This window comes from Jaculus jaculus, chromosome 16 (genome assembly GCF_020740685.1).
Source record: "Jaculus jaculus isolate mJacJac1 chromosome 16, mJacJac1.mat.Y.cur, whole genome shotgun sequence".
Lineage (NCBI taxonomy): Eukaryota > Metazoa > Chordata > Mammalia > Rodentia > Dipodidae > Jaculus > Jaculus jaculus.
This window is the reverse complement of record NC_059117.1, coordinates 21209039-21228930: the sequence shown is the minus strand read 5'-3', so window position 1 is coordinate 21228930 and position 19892 is coordinate 21209039. Positions and strand designations below refer to the sequence as shown.

At 41.1% G+C, this 19892-nt stretch overlaps 1 protein-coding gene across 3 annotated transcripts in view; it reads left to right on the top strand.

Moving 5' to 3' along the window:
• Cog5 (component of oligomeric golgi complex 5) overlaps nt 1–19892 on the top strand; it is a 277027-nt gene that overhangs the window by 175783 nt on the left and 81352 nt on the right. For all 3 annotated transcript variants that reach the window (XM_004652876.3, XM_045135739.1, XM_045135738.1), the window contains exon 11: nt 7391–7472. In XM_004652876.3, coding sequence (XP_004652933.2) covers nt 7391–7472 — 82 coding nt within the window. The remainder of the gene's footprint in view (nt 1–7390; nt 7473–19892) is intronic.

The following is a 19892-nucleotide window of genomic DNA, read 5'->3' as shown; positions in this document are numbered from 1 at the left end:
AGCATAAGTCTTGATGAGTTCATCTTTCTCTGCCCACTTGCGGCTCCTTCTGGAGTTCCATGTTGACTGTACAAGCTCCATTTTTCTGACCCTTCCAAAAATATATTCCATCCTTCATACCCCAATCCTTCATAAATACATAGTCTTGTTCATCCAGTTGTATTGACTTTCCTACAGCCTGGTTGCTCCTCTACATCTTAGCCATAAAAAAGCCTCGTTCGCCTAGATTTTTTTGATCTGATGGCTTGTACGTTCCTCATCACCCTGCGTTGCAGATCATCTTCCATGTTACTATCAGATTTCTTTTCCTAAGCACAAGATTGAGCAACATTCTTTGTGAACACTTCCAGTTGGCTGCCATCTTTATGACAAGTGAAATATTATTTGATGTGGTCCTTGATGTGCTTCTCATTGCCTCCCTGAGTTCTCTGTTAATTCATAGGATAGAAAATATTTCCCCATCTATGATAGTTTGACTAGATGCCCCCCAATAGATTCAGGAGTTTCTTAAAGCTTCTTGGATTGCTAGCCTTCTGGCTGGAGGAGGCATCACTGGGTGAATCTCAGGGTCCAGCCCTAAGGTATGTGTGGGGGTGGGGTTGGAATTCCAGTCTAAAGGCACACAAAGTGCCTGAGCTTTGCCTGCAGTTCTTAAATGCACTATGTGGTGTAGCTTTTAGGTTTTGGGATTGTGGCTTTTTCTCTCTCTGCTTGGACCTGTGAAAGCAGGCCAGCTGCCCTGCCATTGTGGAATTTCCCCTGGATCTGTAACCTTCAATAAATATTCCTTCTTCCATAACTGTGCCTGGTCTGGAAATGCTTCTCAGCAACGTGAAGCTGTCTACTGCATCATCTGTATATGCTTTTCAGGTTTCTGTCTGGAGTGTTGTCCACTTACTCTTTAAAATCAAGCCCAAAGTAAATTCCATTATTAGCCCTAATGTTTAGTAATGAAGCACGTCTACTCATCCAGGAGCCTGGGAATGTCAGGTTTCCCACTTCATAGCTCGTAACTCACCAAACGGAACAGGATGCATGTGTGAACATTGGTTCTGTCATGCCTGTACAGACGTGACACCTAATATATTTCAGCAAGGTCTGTTGATCAACTCTGGGTTATAAATATCTAGAAATCAAAGGATAAATGATTTGAAAGTAATTCTGTTGAAATATTAAGCGATTTTAAATTCTCCTATATATATTTGATTATGTCAAAAATTAATTTTAAAAATGGTAAAATTGAAAGCCATGGACCAGAGGACAAGATTCAGAAAGATTTCGTTATAGTTTAAAACTTTAGGAGGGAAAAGATAACTGGGGTTTAGGCCTAGAACCTACGCAAAGGAAGCAACATGGAGCTCTTGCCCAGAGAGGCAAGTGGGGTTTGTGAAGCCCATCTGGAGGCTCAGATCTGGATTTTTATGAGGAGTGGCTACATGAGGAAGACCAGGCTTTCAGAATTAAGAGTACCGTGAATACGTGTCTAGTTTAGCCAGTTTACTCCTGATACCAAGCGTCTGGTCAGGAATTTTGGAATTTTCTTGAAAGGGACAGATAAGAAAGTGCCACATCCTTTTGACATTTCTGACCTGTTCCCTATAGGCCCAAGGAAAATTTGTGCGCTTACCCGAGACGAAGATAATGACCTTGGTGTCTATCACCCCTAAGCTGCTGAGCCAATTTCTGTCTTTTTTCATAAGCATAACCCTCTTGCCTTCAGAGCTGTTAGCTGGTATTATCACCTTATAGAAATACAAAAACAGATGGTAGTTTCTTGAGTTTAACCTAAAGGCTTTCCCTACTATCTAGTACTTTTTTAGGAAATAATTATGTTATAGTATGTTCAGATCTTTATGTTGATTTTTATTTACTTAATCAGTTTATGAGGGTTTAAAATTAAATGAATTTATTTTAGCAATTTACATTACATTACATACATTAGTAGGTATATCTTTATTTTTGCTTTTAAATAGTGAGGAATATAAGATCATACAAGATTAAGACTCTTGGAAGAAACAGCCTTTGATGGACTTGAAATGAGACTCTGTAGCGCTCAAGCCATGAGGGAAGATAAAAGCAAACAAAGAGATTGCCCAGAACAAATGCAAAAAACAAAGGAAACAAAAAGGAAGCATAAAATGCAATGATGAAAGCAAGTACAGCCTATTAGTTAAACATGTTTGGGTTATGATTTCATAATAAAAGGCAAAAGCTGTGTTAAAATAATATTGGAATATTATGTTTTAAGGTCACATCAAAAAGCAAACAATACAGAAAGAATAAACTTGAAAGGATTTATAAGCATTTCTCACATGAAAGCAAGAATGGTAGTATTACCTCCAGAATAACAAGACGCAGAATGGGTTATGGAATACAGAGACCTCACAGACCTTCCCCTACTCAATTTGGAGTCTGAGATAAAATGCAGCTGATTTTATGTGTTGGTTTTGTATCCTATAGACTGACTGAATTCAATTATTCTGCAGGATTTTTTTGTGGAATTTGTTGCATTTTTTATATACTAGCTCATATTATATTTGATCATAATACTTTTTTGTTTTGTTTTGTTTTGTTTTGTTTTGTTTTGTTTTGTTTTGTTTTGTTTTGTTTTGTTTTTTGAGGTAGGGTCTCACTCTAGACCAGGCTGACCTGGAATTCACTATGGAGTCTCAGGGTGGCCTCGAACTTAAGGCAATCCTCCTACCTCTGCCTCCCGAGTGCTGGGATTAAAGGCGTGCGCCACCACGCCCGGCTCGATCATAATACTTTTGCTTTCCAATGGTCATGCCTTTTATCTTTTCCTTTCCTGATTGCTCTGGTAGCACTTACGGTAGCATGGATAGAAGTAATGGAAGTACTCACTGTGGCCTTAGAAGACTTTCACAGTTACCATTGGCTGTGATGTCTGTGGTGGTGGTCTACTCAGTGTGACCTTAGAAGACTTTCACAGTTACCATTGGCTGTGATGTCTGTGGTGGTGGTCTACTCAGTGTGGCCTTAGAAGACTTTCACAGTTACCATTGTCTGTGATGTCTGTGGTGGTGGTCTACCCAGTGTGGCCTTAGAAGACTTTCACAGTTACCATTGGCTGTGATGTCTGTGGTGGTGGTCTACTCAGTGTGGCCTTAGAAGACTTTCACAGTTACCCCATTGGATATGACATTTGTAGTGGTGGTCTTTTTCATATATGGCCTGTCTAGTCCTAATTGTGTACAATATTTTTATCACGAGGAAATGTTGAATTTTGTTGAATTCTTTTTAGGCAGCAGTTGAGATGACCATGTGGTTTTTCTCCTTTATTTTGATAATACAAGATATTCATATAGGAAGAAGATACATAAAAGCTGAGTGTGGTGGCACACTCCTGTAATTCCAGGATTTGGGAGGCAGAGGTGGGAGGATCTCCAATTTGTGGCCAATCATAGCCACAAAGACAGACTCTGCTTCCTTCCCAAAAGATACATGAGAGAACAGATTACACAATACATGAAGTCTTAGGAATCTGAATAGATTGCCTAATCATTGCAGAAAAACAAATTATTACTTGATTTACTTTTCCTATGATACAAAATTCTTAACTGAATAAATTCAAAGCCATTATTATTCCCCCCACCCCCCAGGCAGCTCTGCAGGTGAGAAAATCGCCCCTCCCCTGCAATTGTTTATTGTTTTTTTTCCCATCAATTTTTATTAACATTTTCCATGATTATAAAAAATATCTCATGGTAATACCCTCCCTCCCCCCACTTTCCCCTTTGAAATTCCATTCTCCATCATATCCCCTCCCCATCTCAATCAGTCTCTCTCTTATTTTGATGTCATGATCTTTTCCTCCTCTTATAATGGTCTTGTGTAGGTAGTGACAAGCACTATGAGGTCATGGATATCCAGGCCATTTTATGTCTGGAGGGAGAACATTGCAAGGAGTCCTACACTTCCTTTGGCTGTTACATTCTTTCCGCCACCTCTTCCACATTATTCCCTGAGCCTGGGAAGTCGTGATCAAGATGTTACTTAGTACTCCAGTCACTTCTTTCCAGCACTACGATTATCTTCTGAATCATCTCAAGGTCACTGCCATCAGAAAAGAGAAGATTCTCTACCCACAGTGAGAGTAGCGTTAATATAAGGGTATAAATATTAAGAGAAGTGCTTACTGGGCAGTTTGATAAGCATAGTATAAACATTTTTCCAGACGTTAGCAGATGTTATACCCCTAGGGCTCATGAGTACCCCTGTTTTAAGCTTTCAGTATCAGGGATGTATTTCCTCCCATGGAGTGGTCCTCTAGTCCAATTGGAGGACATTTGGTTTCCACCATGACAGATGTGACACTATTGCACCCATTGGCTCATTTGGCCTGGCTGGCCAATTATAAGGCTTGCAGTGTCCACTATTGAGTATCTTCACTGATGGTATCTCTCTCTCCCATTTAACTGCATACAGAATGGCTTCTTTCAGCTTTCTGTCAGCTGGTCTACATGGATGAGGTTATCCGCTCAGTTCCAGCAGGATTTCTCAGTGGCCTTGCAGCCCAACCATGTAGAGTCTTCAGCCACAGGGTCTTACCATCTATTTCTGGTGGGAAACCAAGGGCCTCGGCAATGGCCTATAATGTTTTGGGGTCATCAGGGACTCCCTGGCCAACAACTAACTGGAGGTATCCCTTCCCTAGCACTGAAAATTTTCTAACAATGATCTGTGGCTCCTGATTGTCCCATTGTCTGAAGCCAGAGGATTCCATATGATTTATTTGCATCCTCTTAGATTTTGATTAGCCCTCCTTCCACCTTTCCTTTGCTCAATCTCTTCCCCTGACCTCACTTTGGCCCTTTTCACCCCTGTTAATCTATTCTTCTACTTACATATATACAATACCAACCTATTAAGTACCTTCCTCCCTTCCTTTCTCTTCCCTTTATATCTCCTTTTTAACCTACTGGCCTCTGCTACTGAGATTTTTCCTTCTCACACAGAAGCCCGATCATCTGTGGCTATGATCCACATATGAGGGAGAGCATGCGGCGCTTGGCTTTCTGGGCCTGGGTTACCTCACTTAGTATAATCCTTTCCAGATCCGTCCATTTTCCTGCAAATTTCATAACTTCATTTTTCTTTACTGCTGAGTAGAACTCCATTGTATAAATGTGCTACATCTTCATTATCCACTCATCAGTTGAGGGACATCTAGGCTGGTTCCATTTCCCAGCTATTATGAATTGAGCAGCAATAAACATGGTTGAGCATGTACTTCTAAGGAAATGGGATATATTTTCCACAAAGGCTGGACCAGATTGCATTCCCACCAACAGTGTAGAAGGGTTCCTCTTTTTCCATATCCCCACCAGCATTTATGATCATTTGTTTTCATGATGGTAGCCAATCTGACAGGAGTTAGATGGAATCTCAATGTAGTTTTAATCTGCATTTCCCTGATGACTAGGGATGTAAAACTTTTTTTTTAAATGCTTAGACACCATCCGTATCTCGTCTTTTGAGAACTCTCTATTTAGCTCTATAGCCCATTTTTTAATTGGCTTGTTTGATTTCTTATTATTTAACTTTTTGAGTTCTTTGTATATCCTAGATGTTAATCCTCTATCAGATATGTAGCTGGCAAAGATTTTTTCCCATTCTGTAGTTTGCCTCTTTGCTTATTCACAGTGTCCTTTGCAGTACAAAATCTTTGTAATTTCATGAGGTCCCAGTGGTTAATCTGTGGTTTTATTGCCTCAGCATTTGGGGTTATATTCAGAAAGTCTTTGCCAAGACCAATATGTTGAAGTGCTTCCCCTACTTTTTCCTCTAGCAGTTTCAGAGTTTTAGGTCTGATGTTAATGTCTTTAGTCCATTTGGACTTAACTCTTGTGCATGGAGAGAGAGAAGAATCTATTTTCATCCTTCTACAGATGCATATCTAGTTTTCCCAGCACCATTTGCTGAAGAGGCTGTCTTTTCTCCAATGAGTATTTTTGGCATTTTTGTCAAATATCAGGTGGCTATAGCTACCTGGACTTATATCTGGGTCCTCTATGCTGTTCCAGTGATCTACCTATCTGCTTTTGTGCCAGTAACATGCTGTTTTTGTTGCTATGAAAAGCCATTATTATTAAAGAGGCAAATAATAATGAAAATGGAAGTGCGCATAGGTATAAAGATCACCAGTCAGGGCTAGAAAGATGACCCAGTGGGTAAGAGCACTTCCTATGCAAGCACAGGGCTGAAGGAGGCCTGAGAGACCACTGGAGTTCAAATCCCAGGACCCACATAAACAACTCAGTCCCACATGGGAGCAAAAACACAAGAATACCGGAGCTTCTGGCAAAACAGTAGCTCCAAGGTCAGTCAGAGACTGACTCAAGTTGAGAATGGGGAAGAGTGATGAAGGGGGACACTTGGGGTTTCACTCAGCTACCACAAGCGAGCTCGCCCTGCCCCAGTATGGGATACCATATGGGCACATACATGTGTGTATCCCACACATACTCACATACCCACAGCACACTACACATGTAAGAAAAAAATATTAAAACAGAAAGATTAAACAAAAAAGTCTGTATTTTTAAATTGGTCATTTTGTTCACTTTATAACATTCAAAATTAGAATTTTATCTTGTGGCACAAGTAATATTTGAATATTAGAACATATTTTATATGGGTACTTTGAATCATATTAAATTACATTTTTGTACTTCAAAAGTAATATGATATTAGCACTTTGATCATGATAGACATGTAGACGTACCACAATATAGTTGTCTAAATTTTAGACAAGGTAATATCATTCTAACCATATCAAAAACTTTTTTTTTTTAAGCAAATAAATTGGCCCTTTATTTTCAGTATCTACTTTGTAAAGTAGATTGAATGGAAATATTCTGATAAGCTGAGTTAGTAGTGATTTCTGTTATTTTTCTTTTTTAAGAAAATGATGCCATGGCTTCACATGTTCCCTTGTATAGTAGTGTATTACGTCCTGCTAGTCACCCTAGTCTAAACATGCCTTGTCCATCATTGCATCACACAGATTGTCCTTACATCAGATGATGGTGGAAATAATAGCCACCATTTACTGAGCACGTATTATATGTCAGGTACTTTTTAAACCCTCATAATAATTATGTGGCACTGATTCTGTTGCCATCCCCATTTTCCAGAGGAGGAAATAAGGTGAAGATGGTGAAGCCTTATGCCAAAGATCATGCAGCTAAGAAGTAGCGGAATAAGACAGAGTACTTGAAATTGAGATATAATTTGAATCATCTGTGTCTTTTTATTTAGTTAGTAGTTCTATTGTTAGCTATAGAAAAATTTCATTTAAATAAAATTTCAGTATTTTATCTGTTAAATTCTTAAAAAATACATTCTATTTTGTCCTTTTGGTTCACAGGATGGACAGCCTGAAATTTTATACACATTTTGGAATTCAGTGACTCAGGCACTTTCTTCTCAATTTCATGCAGCCACAAACTGTAAGTTTCATATGTATTTTGCAATTTCATATCAAATATTTTAAGTTACTTTTGAGTTGATGTCAAATGTTTTGTTCTGCTGGTTTATAAAACATTGTTTTTCTTTCTTTTTTAGCTTATAAAGTAATTATTTTTATATGGGATTTTAATACATATTTTATTTTGATTGATTCTCCTTCTTCCTACCCCTTACTACCCTATCAATGCTTTTATCCTCCACTAAAATCCTAATTGTTATTTCGTTTAGATGTTTAATCTGGAATGTTTTAGCTATAGGATCACTTTTACAATTGGTATTTAAAATAAAATTCTCTGGAAGAAAAAAGTTAATTCTTCATAATTAAGAATAGGAAAACCTCTGATTTAAGCGGTTATACTGAATGAAGAATTTTGTTAACACATTAGAGTTCATTCTGAACTACATTATTTTGTATAGTAGCTGTTTTGTTGTCATTAAGAATGTAGACTTAATCCATCAAGGTGTAGCTCATCGCAAAGCTTTATTTTTGTTTGGTTTTAGGTTTTTTTTTTTTTTCTGGAGACAGTCTCAATATATAGCCATGAATATAGAATGAAATGTGCATATCAGCTAACATAAGTGTTTAATTACTGAATGCGCATAGTTTTTTTTAAAGGGGCTTTGAATTTGTGTATCATTAAGTTTTTATTCACAAACACTAATATGATCTACTGTGTGGTAAACATTATCTAGTCTCTGAGAAGCCGAGGTTGAATAAATTACACTACTTGCTTGTTTCCCCTTTGTTTTAAATATTTCATTTATTTATTTGAAAGAGTGAGAATATGAGCATGCCAGGGCCTGTAAATGAACTCCAGAGGCATGTACCACTTTGTGCATCTGTCTACATGGGTACTAGGGAATCAGACCTTGGCCATTAGGGTTTACAAGCAAGCACCTTTAACCACTGAGCAATCTCCAGTCCCTGTTTCCCTCTTTTATTTCTAATAAAATATATATTGATGCTGGAGCCATTAATGTACAGCCTTTACTCATTTGTGGTGCCAGATAGAACTTAAGCAGAGTTTAATTTAGGACTGACTCACTTGTGCAAATGACCCTACTCATCATGAATAGAATATTGTGTATTTCCCTGCATTTTGTTTCTGCCTTGACAAGCTTTATTGAGCTATAATTTAGGTGGAATAAAGTTCACCAGTTTTAAGCACAAAATCCTCACTGTTGGAAAGTGCCTACATTCTCATCACAATTACATGTAAAACATTCCCATCATCCCCAGACTTCATTTATTCACTTTTCTAGTTTATCCACAATGTCTAGAACACCAGATTCTCTTTCCTTCCAATCACAGTGAAAGGGAAATGTAGCAGTGTCTATTTCATGGTTGTTTGTGTGCTGAGACATTTAATTAATACTTTTTTAATTTTTATTTTTACTTTATTTATTTGAGCGAGAGAGAGGCGGTAGGAAGAGAATGGGCGCGCCAGGGCCTCCAGCCACTGCAAACAAACTCCAGATACGTGCGCCTCTTTGTGCTTACATATAGGTCCTGGGGGAATCAAACCTGGGTCCTTCTGCTTTGCAGGCAAACACCTTAACTACCAAGCCATCTCCCCAGCCCCTTAATTCATATTTTAATGTTTCTCCTTTTGTTATGACAATATCTACCTCAAAAATCCTTTACCATGCTTTAAAAAAACTTCTATCTTTACTCACACTTTGTAATATTGCTTACTATTGATTAGTTTTGCACATGTTGAGCAGAGATTGTGTAACAGTTATGTGAAATAAACTTCATCTGCATACCTCCCCAGAGTAATAAGAGTGGGTGGGGTTCAGGGCTAGAGAACTGTATTAGAAATGTCCTTGCTTAGCAATTCTTACATCTGCCGGTTCTCGTTTCAGTTGTCAGTTGAATTCTCTCCTCTTGGGCTGTATTTTCCTCCTCCTGTGGGCATCATTCTTCTTGGAGAGAAGACATGGCGAGGTGCCCTGCTTGCTGTGGTTGCCTTTGTCTTCTCTGAGTGCCCTCACGTCTGAGTCTGTTGTTACTTAGATGCAGTTTGTTGCTTTTCTGACTTGTTTTAAGATTATTAGCAAGGACTGGAGAGATAGCTTAGTAGTTAAGACACTTGCCTGCAAAGCCAAAGGACCCAGGTTCGATTCTCCAGGACCCACATAAGCCAGCTGCACATGGTGACACATGCATCTGGAGTCTGTTTGCAGTGGCCTGAGGCCCTAGTTGCCCATTCTCCCTCCCTTCTCCCATTTCACTCTCTCAAAAATAAGTTTAATAAAATAAAATATGAAAGATTACTAGAGAAATTGTAGCAGTCTTTAATCTAGACCTAATTCATTTCTGCTACTGAGGCAAGACTCATTAACACCCTATCAAATATCTCAGAGTGTGAAGCTTTCCAGTGAGCAGGATTACTCCTAGTCTGCGTGAATGTGAATAACAAGTATAAATTTCCCCTCTATTCTTTTGGGGTAGGGTGTTTGTTTTTTTTTTTTGGCATGTGTGTAGTATTGATGCAGGATTTGGGAGTTCAGGAAAGACTTGTGAGCCCTAACTTTTGGGCTCTTGTCTATTTTAACAAAGAATTGGAAACAAACAGTGAAAAGGATAAATTATGAATTTAGGGAGAAATTATCAATTATAATGCTTATTTAAGGAAAACAGGATCCAGGAAAGAGGCTAGCTGAAAGACTCAGGCCAGAAAGAAATCTTCATCATAGAGAAGACGCATGTGCGCGCACACACACGCACATACACGCACATACACACAGGAGGCAAAACGCGGGATCTCTAGCATGTCATCTGTGCCCTTCTTGCTGACCCATTTTTCAGTGAGCTCTTGTGTTTATCTTCCTGATATAGGGTGCTGTTACCCCTCCCTGTATCACGTCATGTATATTCCTTCAAGAAAAGAGGTGGGGCAGCTGTAAGAGTCACCTTTTGTGCTTGCTGCCTCTTGGGGATGACATCTTTCATGATGTGAAGTGTCAGAAAAACCTCTACTTCTTACCTTGTGTTCACTTGTGTGCAAGCTTCAGACAGCAGGGCCAGTCTGGTCTCTACCGGGCCCTCTTGAGCAGTTCTTTAAACAGTGATTCAAAGAATATTTTAAGGGCTTGGAGAGATGGCCAAGACATTAAAGGTGCTTATTTATAAAGCCTGCTGGTCTGGGTTCATCTCCCCAGCCACTGTGAAAAGCTGGACTGGCATTCATTTGTAGCAGCGAGAGAATGTGGCATGCTCGTGCATACATATGCACACATTAAATATATAATTTAAAAATGCTTTAAAGCAGTGTATTGGAGCTGAGCGGATGGCTCTGTTGGTTACATTCTTGCCTTGCAAGCATGGGAAAGAACCCAGGTTCGGTCCATAAAACCACACCTCTCCTCTATCCCTGTGAGAAAGCTAGGCATGCTCATAATTCAACACCAGTGAGGTTGAGACAAGGATCCCTGGGGCCTATTGATCAGCCAGGCTAGCCTGCTTAATGAGGTCTCAGCCCCAGAGAGACCATGTCTCAAAAAAAAAAAAAAGCTAAGAAACAACATTTGAGGAACAACACTTGAGGTTTTCCTCTAGCCTACATGTGCGCCTGCGCATGTGCCCACACATACTCAAACACAAGTGTGCATGGGCACATGCAGTGTGTACACGTATGTGCCTGTTTGATGTTACTGTCATTTAAGCATCTTTGGTTGTTGCCCTCTTACCATTGTAGACCTCTCCACTCTTCACCTGTCATCTTTTCCTCATTCTGTTCACCTCTAGAGCCCACCTCGTGGGACTCAGATAATTGGTCATTATGAAACCCTTCTGGAGGCTTGGCAGACAACTCTGCAGTTTGAGGGCACTTGCTTCAAAGCCTTCTGACCTGCAGATCAATCCCCTAGCCACCCATGCAAAGCTGGTTGGGGATTCATTTACAGCAGCAAGAAACCAGGCTGCCTGCGCACACATACACATGTGCCAATAAAATTTTTTTAAATGAAGCTCTTCTGTGGGGCTGGAGAGACAGCTCACCAGCTGAGTGTTCTTCCTGTGCAAGTACAAGGATGTGGGGGAGCCTGAGACCCCTGAGCTTCCATCTGCAGAACCCACGTACGCTTGGCAGTCGCCCTGCACATCTGTAGTCCCAGTCCTATAGAAGAGCAGGTGCCTGAAAATTGCCAGAATGTGGAAAAGCATCAGGCTGGGGATCAATCAGAGACCCTACCTGCAACAGATAATGACCCCCAACATTCAGCTCTACCCAACGCAAGTAAACATACCCTACCACCAGCAAGTCCATGGGGTGCTGTGTGGTTACATACATGTGCATATACCATACCCTGCCCCCCCCACACACACACATAAGTGAAAATGGAAAAAAGAAGACAGTCTTCCGTATACCTTCCTTCCATACAGAAGAATGTTCTGTGTCAAGACTGGCCATTTACTCATGCCAAGTCCTGTTTTGTGCATCTGTTTCCTATCCTCATCTTTTTCTAACTTGGATCTTCTGATTTTTTTCTTGTAAGTAAACATACTCATATTCAAGTGGTTTCCACCTAATAAGAAGCCTCCCTTTATCATCTTACTCAGCTTTCCTGGAGAGTCGTTCACACTTGCCTTCATTCTCATTCTGGTGATTTCTCAGCTAGGTGTACTGTGACTGTTTGCTACCAGTCTGTGGTTGATGCTGCTCTCATTAAGGTGAACTGCAACCTACTTTTTAATTTCCAAATCCAGTGTATGTTTTTCAGTTCTTACCTCCTGAGGCCAATTTGCTTCTGTAGTCAAAGAAGCTACTGTGAGGAAGCATAAAAGTTTTTAGGTAGAGATCCTTATTAATATTTCACATTTAGAGTATGTCAGTCCCAGTGTTCCCTCTCCCTCCTGATTGGCCGGAACTGAGGCCTTCCTTCAAAGGGCCTGCCTCATGGAAGACCCAGCCACCTGTCTCCCTGAGCACGGGCCCACACCCCCACACGCCTCCCTCCCCTGGGCCAACCCAACACGTCCAAGGACATGGACGTAAAAGCCCTGAGCCTCATTCCTCTTCCTCACCTGTTCCTTCTTCGGCTGACACAAGTCCATTTATTTTCTCTCCTTCCTTTTTGCTTCAGCCTCATAGTATCTGCTCACCCATGCACCTTATCCCTCTTTAATTCTCTCTTTCTCTCTCTCCCTCTCCCTCTCTCGCTTCCTCTCTGCTTCTACCACTTCTCCCTTGGCCTGAAGCCAGATCCCTCTTCTCATTTACCTTGTGTGTCAACAGTCACAGGCCTGCATTGTACGCCCGCCCGCGGCCAGCCTTCCTGACCTCCTCCCTCCCTCAAGCTACTGCTCTGAGCCACACTCCCCATCATCTCCTCCATAGTCCATGACCTCACAGTGCCTGACACTCCCTACACAAGACCCTCACAATAGGAGGGAAAGATGAATTAAAACAAAAAAGAGACTGACTGAGAGGGAGAGGGAATATGATGGAGAATGGATTTGGGAAGGGGAAAGTAGGGGAGGAGAGAGAATTTTTATGGTTTATTGTCTATCTATAACTATGGAAGTTATCAATAAAAATTTAAAACATTCTCTTTTAAAATACATTTTTTTAATTTATTTACTTTTAGAGAGAGAGAGAGCCTGGGCATGCCAGTGCCTCCAGCCACTGTAAATGAATTCCGGATGCATGTGCTACCTTGTGCATCTGGTTTATGTGGGTCCTGGAGAGTCGAACTGGGATCCTTTGGCTTTGCAGGCAAACGCCTTAATTACTAAGCCATCTCTCCAGAAACCCCAAAACCATTCTTAATTAATCCATACACTGGTCTCAGATCCTCTTTTGAATCCCCATTCCTGACAGAGTAGTCTGTAACTTCTGATATCATTATTTCTTTAATAACTTCCTGTGGGAGAACTCCAAAATAAGTTATTTGTAAGTGTCTTCCATTTTTATAGTACGTAAAGTCCCTGAAATGTGCTGCAATGCTTCTTAAAGTTATAGATAGGCAATATTAAGGAATGTAGCCATCTGCTAAGTTGAAGATTACTGACAATGTAACAGATTGTCTAAGTAAGTAATATTTTGGCAGAATATATCCAAGGGGAAATTTTTCTACTTAGGAACATGTTCTTTTTGGTTATACATGTCCATGCTTAGCAAAAGAAGTTTGACTAGAAAGTGTAATTTAGGAGTTGAAAAAACAGTAAAGTTTGCTTTATTAAAAAAATAATAATAGAGCTGGGCGTGGTGGTGCACACCTTTAATCGGTAAGCAGAGGTTGGAGGATCACCGTGAGTTCAAATAACACCCTGAGACCACATAGTGAATTCCAGGTTAGCCTGGGTTAGAGTGAGACTCCTCCTCGAAAAACCAAAAAAAAAAAAAAAAAAGTAATAGGCTAAACTTGTTACCATGAAGATTCAAAATAGCTCCTATAGCAAGTCTGCCACTTTAATTAAAGCTCTGGGACATAGTTATTTCCAATATGATTTCTAAGCCTTTTGTATGTTCTTTTTCTATTGCGGTTTCCACATAATATTTCATCAACAACTAGTTGGGTTGGTATAATATTTTTTTAACTTTGAACAGAAAAAACAAAATGAGCATTACCATTTGAACTCTAGGAAATGAAACTGTAATTTCTCTTATAATTTGATGGTTTTCCCAGGAAATAAATATGCTTCATTCTTCTTCATAACTCAGCATTTATTATCTATGATGTCTGACCCCTGCCATCCCGAGAGGTCAGGGGTCTTCTTCATGGCCCTGACTGCCTCCTCGAAGGCCTCCTGTAGCTTCACTGAACACTGACTGCCCAAACCAAGTGAGAGGAGGGAGGGTGTCTGTATCCTTTCATTAAAAAAAAGAAAAAGTACCTAAAACATTATTTGAAATATGCCTTTAAAATCTAGCAGATAAATCTTTCTAAATGTTGAAAATCCATAATTCAGTGTTAGTGTCTCAGAACATTTAATTAGCTCAAGGAAATTGTTCATAATTTTAAGAGAGCTAATACTATTGGTAGTTGGTACTGACGTGAGATTTAGGGACTCATAGGGGCCCAAGACTATAAACCCCAACATTTAGGTTTTTATCCATTCTAAGGAAGAATTATAAAAATGGAGTCTGAGAAGGGTGAATTATGATTTATGAAGTTTATAGGAGCGAGAATCAGTATCTAGGTGACTGCTAGGAAGATTCAAGCCAGAAGACAATTCTTCTCCTTGCCCAGCTGGAAAGGAGAGAGGAAAATGGAGAGAATGGAAATCTCCAGAGGAGAAGCCTATGGAAAGGACTGTCTGTCTCTCTCTCTCTCTCTCTCTTTCTCTCTCTCTCTCTCTCTCTCTCTCTCTCTCTCTCTCTCGCTCCCTCTCTTTCTCTCAGCAAAACATGAGATCCCAGACCAGAAGATTTAGAAGAAGCACATACGCACATGTGAGAAGTAAACCATGAAAGCATAAGTCCTTCACTTTTACAAAGAGAGCTAGTGATTAGATAGTGAAGGACCCAATTCTTAGTGGATACAGGCTTGAAAAGGGGGAGGAGCTTACAAAAGCAGGAATCAAGAGAGTCCAAAGCCAGGAGAATGTAGCCAAAAGACAGATGACACGTGTGGCAGACCCATTTTTATGGGTCAGACATTCAATTAGGATGAGTCTTGTCATCACACCCAGGTATGTAAGGGAGAGACCTGATTGGTTTGAAAACTCAAGGGGCTCTGAATAAGGCTTTATTGGATGGAGGAAGGAGCTCATCAGTCAGGTGCCACATGTCTAGGTAGCTTGCAGTTTTACCTCATTCTTATATTTTATTTCTAGGGAAAAAGAGATAGAGAAGAAAGAGAGAGAGAGAGGGGGAGGGAGAAAGACAGGAAGGGAGAGAGGGAGGGAAGAAGAGAGGAAAAGAGAGAAAGAAAGAGGAATGAACGGACCTCTCTTTTAGCATTTCTGCCCTTCAGCATGGTAGAGGCTGCGGAGGTCTTCTTTAGGGAAAAAGAAATGAGGAAAAATTGGATTCTCCCCTTACAGACTTAAGGACATTTCCTGCTTTTAGCCAAAAGAGAAAAAACTTCACTTTCTGGGCCCTGTTCCCTTGTATTGCCTAGCCAGCTTCTATTTCCTGTTTATCAGTGGTATGCAAGTTAAATTGTTCTTTTTTCTTCTTTTCATATTGACATATACTTATTGTACATAGTACAATGTTTCATGTGGACATTTTCATACAAGTATATGAGACAGTTTGAGCATATTTTCAGATTTGGCATTTACAATAGAAGACTAAGACTGACAGTTTCCTTTAGTGTAACAGGAGAGGGAGAAGGGGAGGGGAACAAGGGAGGGAGGGAAGGAGAGAGAGAGCCTGAGACCAAGTGTTTATTTAATGCCAGGCAAGAGAGATGGACTGTGGAGCAAAGGAGAGGAGACTCTCAACAACCTAGTAGAAAGAAAAGGGTTTTTATGCAGCTATTTGGGGGAAAGGGAAAAAAAGGGAGGAGATCTTGCTCAGCGCTGCATGGGGTATGGGGGGATTTTGACTGGAACCTGCAGTCATCCTGGACCCCCTGTTGAACTCTTGGGAAGTGAGACTTTGAAATCCCTCTCTATTTAGAGTTAACTGGTGCTTGCTAGGAGGAAGTTGTTTTCCCCTCAGTTAAAGTTCAGAAAGTACATAGGGTTTCTAAGTTTCCTACCTAATGCGAGCATGCAGGGAGGGAGGGGGCGAAGGCAGCTCACTTTGAAATCTCCGTGCTGGGAGCTCCAGAGTTCCTGCTAGCTCCCTGTGGCCAGGCGGGAAGGAGGAGACAGGGAGAGGACTCTAGGTCTGTCACACACGTGCCTCCTTCCCTCCTACTCCCCTCCCCGCACTCCTCTTCACCCCGTAGACAGTTTGGCTTCTGCTTTCTTGCCATATATGCATGCATGATTTTATATGAACGATGCTGTGGTACTTTGAATGTGACACTTTGTATGGCCCCATAGACTCAGGCACTTTTTATTAAATTTCCTATTTAAGTCCCTAACATTCAGATCCCTGCTACATGGGGATGGGGTTTCACTCAGGCCACATCTTTTTGTCTAGCTCTAAGGTGTGTTTGGGGCATATCTGAGTCCAGCCTTACAAGGTGTGCAGAGCACAGTTTGACCCCCGGTCCTTTGGGCTTGCTGGAGCTGGTGTTTGCTTGCTGCGTGTTTCTCTGTTTGGGTCTATGAAAGGGAGCCAGCTTCTTCAACCATTGATGGCATTTCCCTGGACTCTGGAAATTTGAAATAAATCCCTTCCTCCCATATTCTGTGTCTGGTTAGATGTTTGTTACAGCAACAAGGAGCTGACTACAATAGATGCATTTCTTAAAAATTTATGTAAAACCTAAATATACATGCATATGTATGTATGGCAAGGGGACATTGAATATAATACCCATAAGCCTGTCCCCAACAATACACTGCCTCCAGGAAGTGTTAATTCTCAAATCTCCATGAGCTGGGAACCTGACATTCAGAACACCTAAGTTTATGGGGGACACCTGAATCAAACTACCACATTCTACCACTGGCCCCCATAAACTGATACTGAAACATGATGTAAAATACAATGCATTCAGTCCCACTTTAAAAGTCCCCATAGTTATCAATCCCAGTGATGTTCAAACATCACCATAATCCAGGGTCTTCTAATTGAGCCATAATACCAAAAATTCCCCCCAAGCCCATAATGGCACAGAATACACATTCACACTGCAAAGATGGCATTGGACATAGCAAAGAAATTTTCAGCCTGTACAAGATTTAAACAGGACAAACATCGAATTCTGTATCTCCAAGTCCAAAAACTCTAGCCAGTGACAAATCTCTATGTCCGATAATTCTAACTAGCAACAACTCTCTAGAATTCCAATTCTGCCCCTCCAGCTAGGCTACTCACAGTTCTGGAAAACTTCATCTGGGGCTGGCAGATTTCCTCGTGGTCCCGGCATTTCCACTGGGTCTCCACTGCAATCCATGGTTCATCCTCATGTCCCCATGGGGTCTCCATGCAGAAACCCAGCAAACTTGCTTCCCACTGCTCATTGCCTTTTCCAAAACACAAGACCGCATTGCAAACTCAATGACCCTCTCTTTCCTGCATTTCTTATTCTCCACAATAACAGGTAGGGTGCCAGTTTGTTAATCCAGGAGAAATAAAGCAGACTTTGAAGAATGCTTCAGCATTCAGGCCCCTTCTAAAGAGTTGGCATTCTTCCTGTTGTCCCAGTGCAGGTCAGCTGGCCCAAGCTCAAAGGTTGTATGTGTCTTACTCCTGTACTCACACCAGTCCATTTCTATGCGAAGCAACCCTGCACAAGTTCTCAGGACATGGGCATAATAGCAGCCTCTCATACAAACTGCGTCTAGCCCAGTCCAGACACTCCTTTTCACACTCATAAGCCAAACCTCACAGTCCATACATCTTGCTGCACTCTGCTCTTACAACTCTGACTAGAATAATCCATTAAGCTGTACTTACAGCACTGCAAGGTGTCTCTTAGGCCAGCGTTTCAAATTCATCCACATTCCTTTTGAAAATCAGCTCCAAAAAGTCAAAGCCACACAGTCAGGTGTCTAGCAGCAATCCCACTCTGTTGCAGTCAGGTTCACATTGCTGGCAGAAATCACCCAACCAAGAGCAGCTTGTGGAGAAAAACAAATGGTTTGTTTTGGCTTACAGACTTGAAGGGAAGCTCCACGATGGCAGAGGAAAACGATGGCATGAGCAGAGGGTACACATCACCTCCCAGCCAACATCAGGTAGACAGTAGCGACAGGAGAGTGTGCCAAACACTGGCAAAGGGACACTGGCTATAATACCCATAAGCCCATCCCCAACAATACACTGCCTCCAGGAGGTGTTAATTCCCAAATCTCCATCAGCTGGGAACCTGGCATTCAGAACACCTAAGTTTATGGGGGACACCTGAATCAAGCCACCACCACCAACACACACACACACACACACACATATATACACACACATGTATCTATATGCAAACATTTAAGAGAAGCTAGCCTGAGTTACACCAAGATCTATGCTGATTTGGGCTACAGAGTGAAAATCTATCTCACAATAACAAAATACTGTCCTGTGCATCCTGTTGAGCATTGAACTTTGTTCCAAACAAGAAATACCTGTTGTAGGGCTGGAGAGATGGGATGGCTTAGTGGCTAAGATGCTTGCTTGCAAAGTCCCAGGACCCAGGTTCAATTCCCCAGGACCCGCGTAAGCCAGATGCACAAGGTGATTCATGTGTCTGGAGTTTGTTAGCAGTGGTTGGAGACCATGATGCACCCATTCTCTCTTTGTCTGGCCCCCTCTCTCTCTCAAACAAAAATAAAAAGTTTTAAATAACTGTTGTAAAGGCTTGAGAATAGTCTCTTAAAGAAAATAATAAAAGTTTTATATAGCCCAGCAAAAAGTCAATCAAGTAAATGTTTGGGTACTTTGTTTGCCAGGAAGGCATTTCATGATATTGTTTTCTGATTAAAGTCTTTCACTGATTTCTGATTATTCTTTAAAAACATTTATCATATTCATATAAAAACTTGTGATTGGGGGCTAGAGAAACGACTCAATGATTAAATGCTCCTGTTTGCAAAGACTGGCTTCTCAGGTTCAAATCCCCAGTAACCACATAAAGCTGGATACACAGTGTTGCACATGCCCACCTAGCCAGGCTGGGTGTGGTAGAGGTCAGACTCACATGTGTCCCTGTGGCCTGAACAAAGAGGACACCCATGCATATGTGTGTGCATGCATGCGTGTGCTCTCTCGCTCTCCCCCCCCCCACCCCCGGGTTGTATCCAGAAAGAAGAGAGGAAAGGGCTGGAAGGCCTCATCCTTTATCACATCAGATTCAGGTACGTAAGGGGAAGACCTGATTGGCTGGTAAATTTAGAAGATAAACCTGAGGGTCAGCTCAGTGGGGTCAACCAACCCAGGTAGGACAGTAGGCTGTGGGCAGTGGGGAACACTGGATCAGTCTCCATCAGATATTTTTGCCCAGAGTTTCTGGTGCAAGAGCAAGTGAGCTGTCACTTCCTGGTTATCCTTGAGCCTCAATCCTGAGCTAAGACTCCCTTAAAAAAATAAAAATAAAAAGAGCTATCTTTTTTCTTCTATCCTCCTTCAATGCTAGCTCGCACTTACTCCCTTTCTTTGTAACAACACACCTAAGTTTGTTAGTACCTTTAGGTTTTAGAAAAGATTTTTTGTCTGTCTGTATTTTGTGCTAAATTCCAGGATTATTTAAACATTGCAGATATTCTGTTAGAATGGGTCCCTCAAAGGGTAGATTTAAACGCTTTGTGCATTAGGAAGGAATCTAAACAGAAAACAAGCAATAAATATCAAAATACTCTTCTTGGGACTAGGGAAGAGCTCAGTGATTAAAGGTGCTTGCTT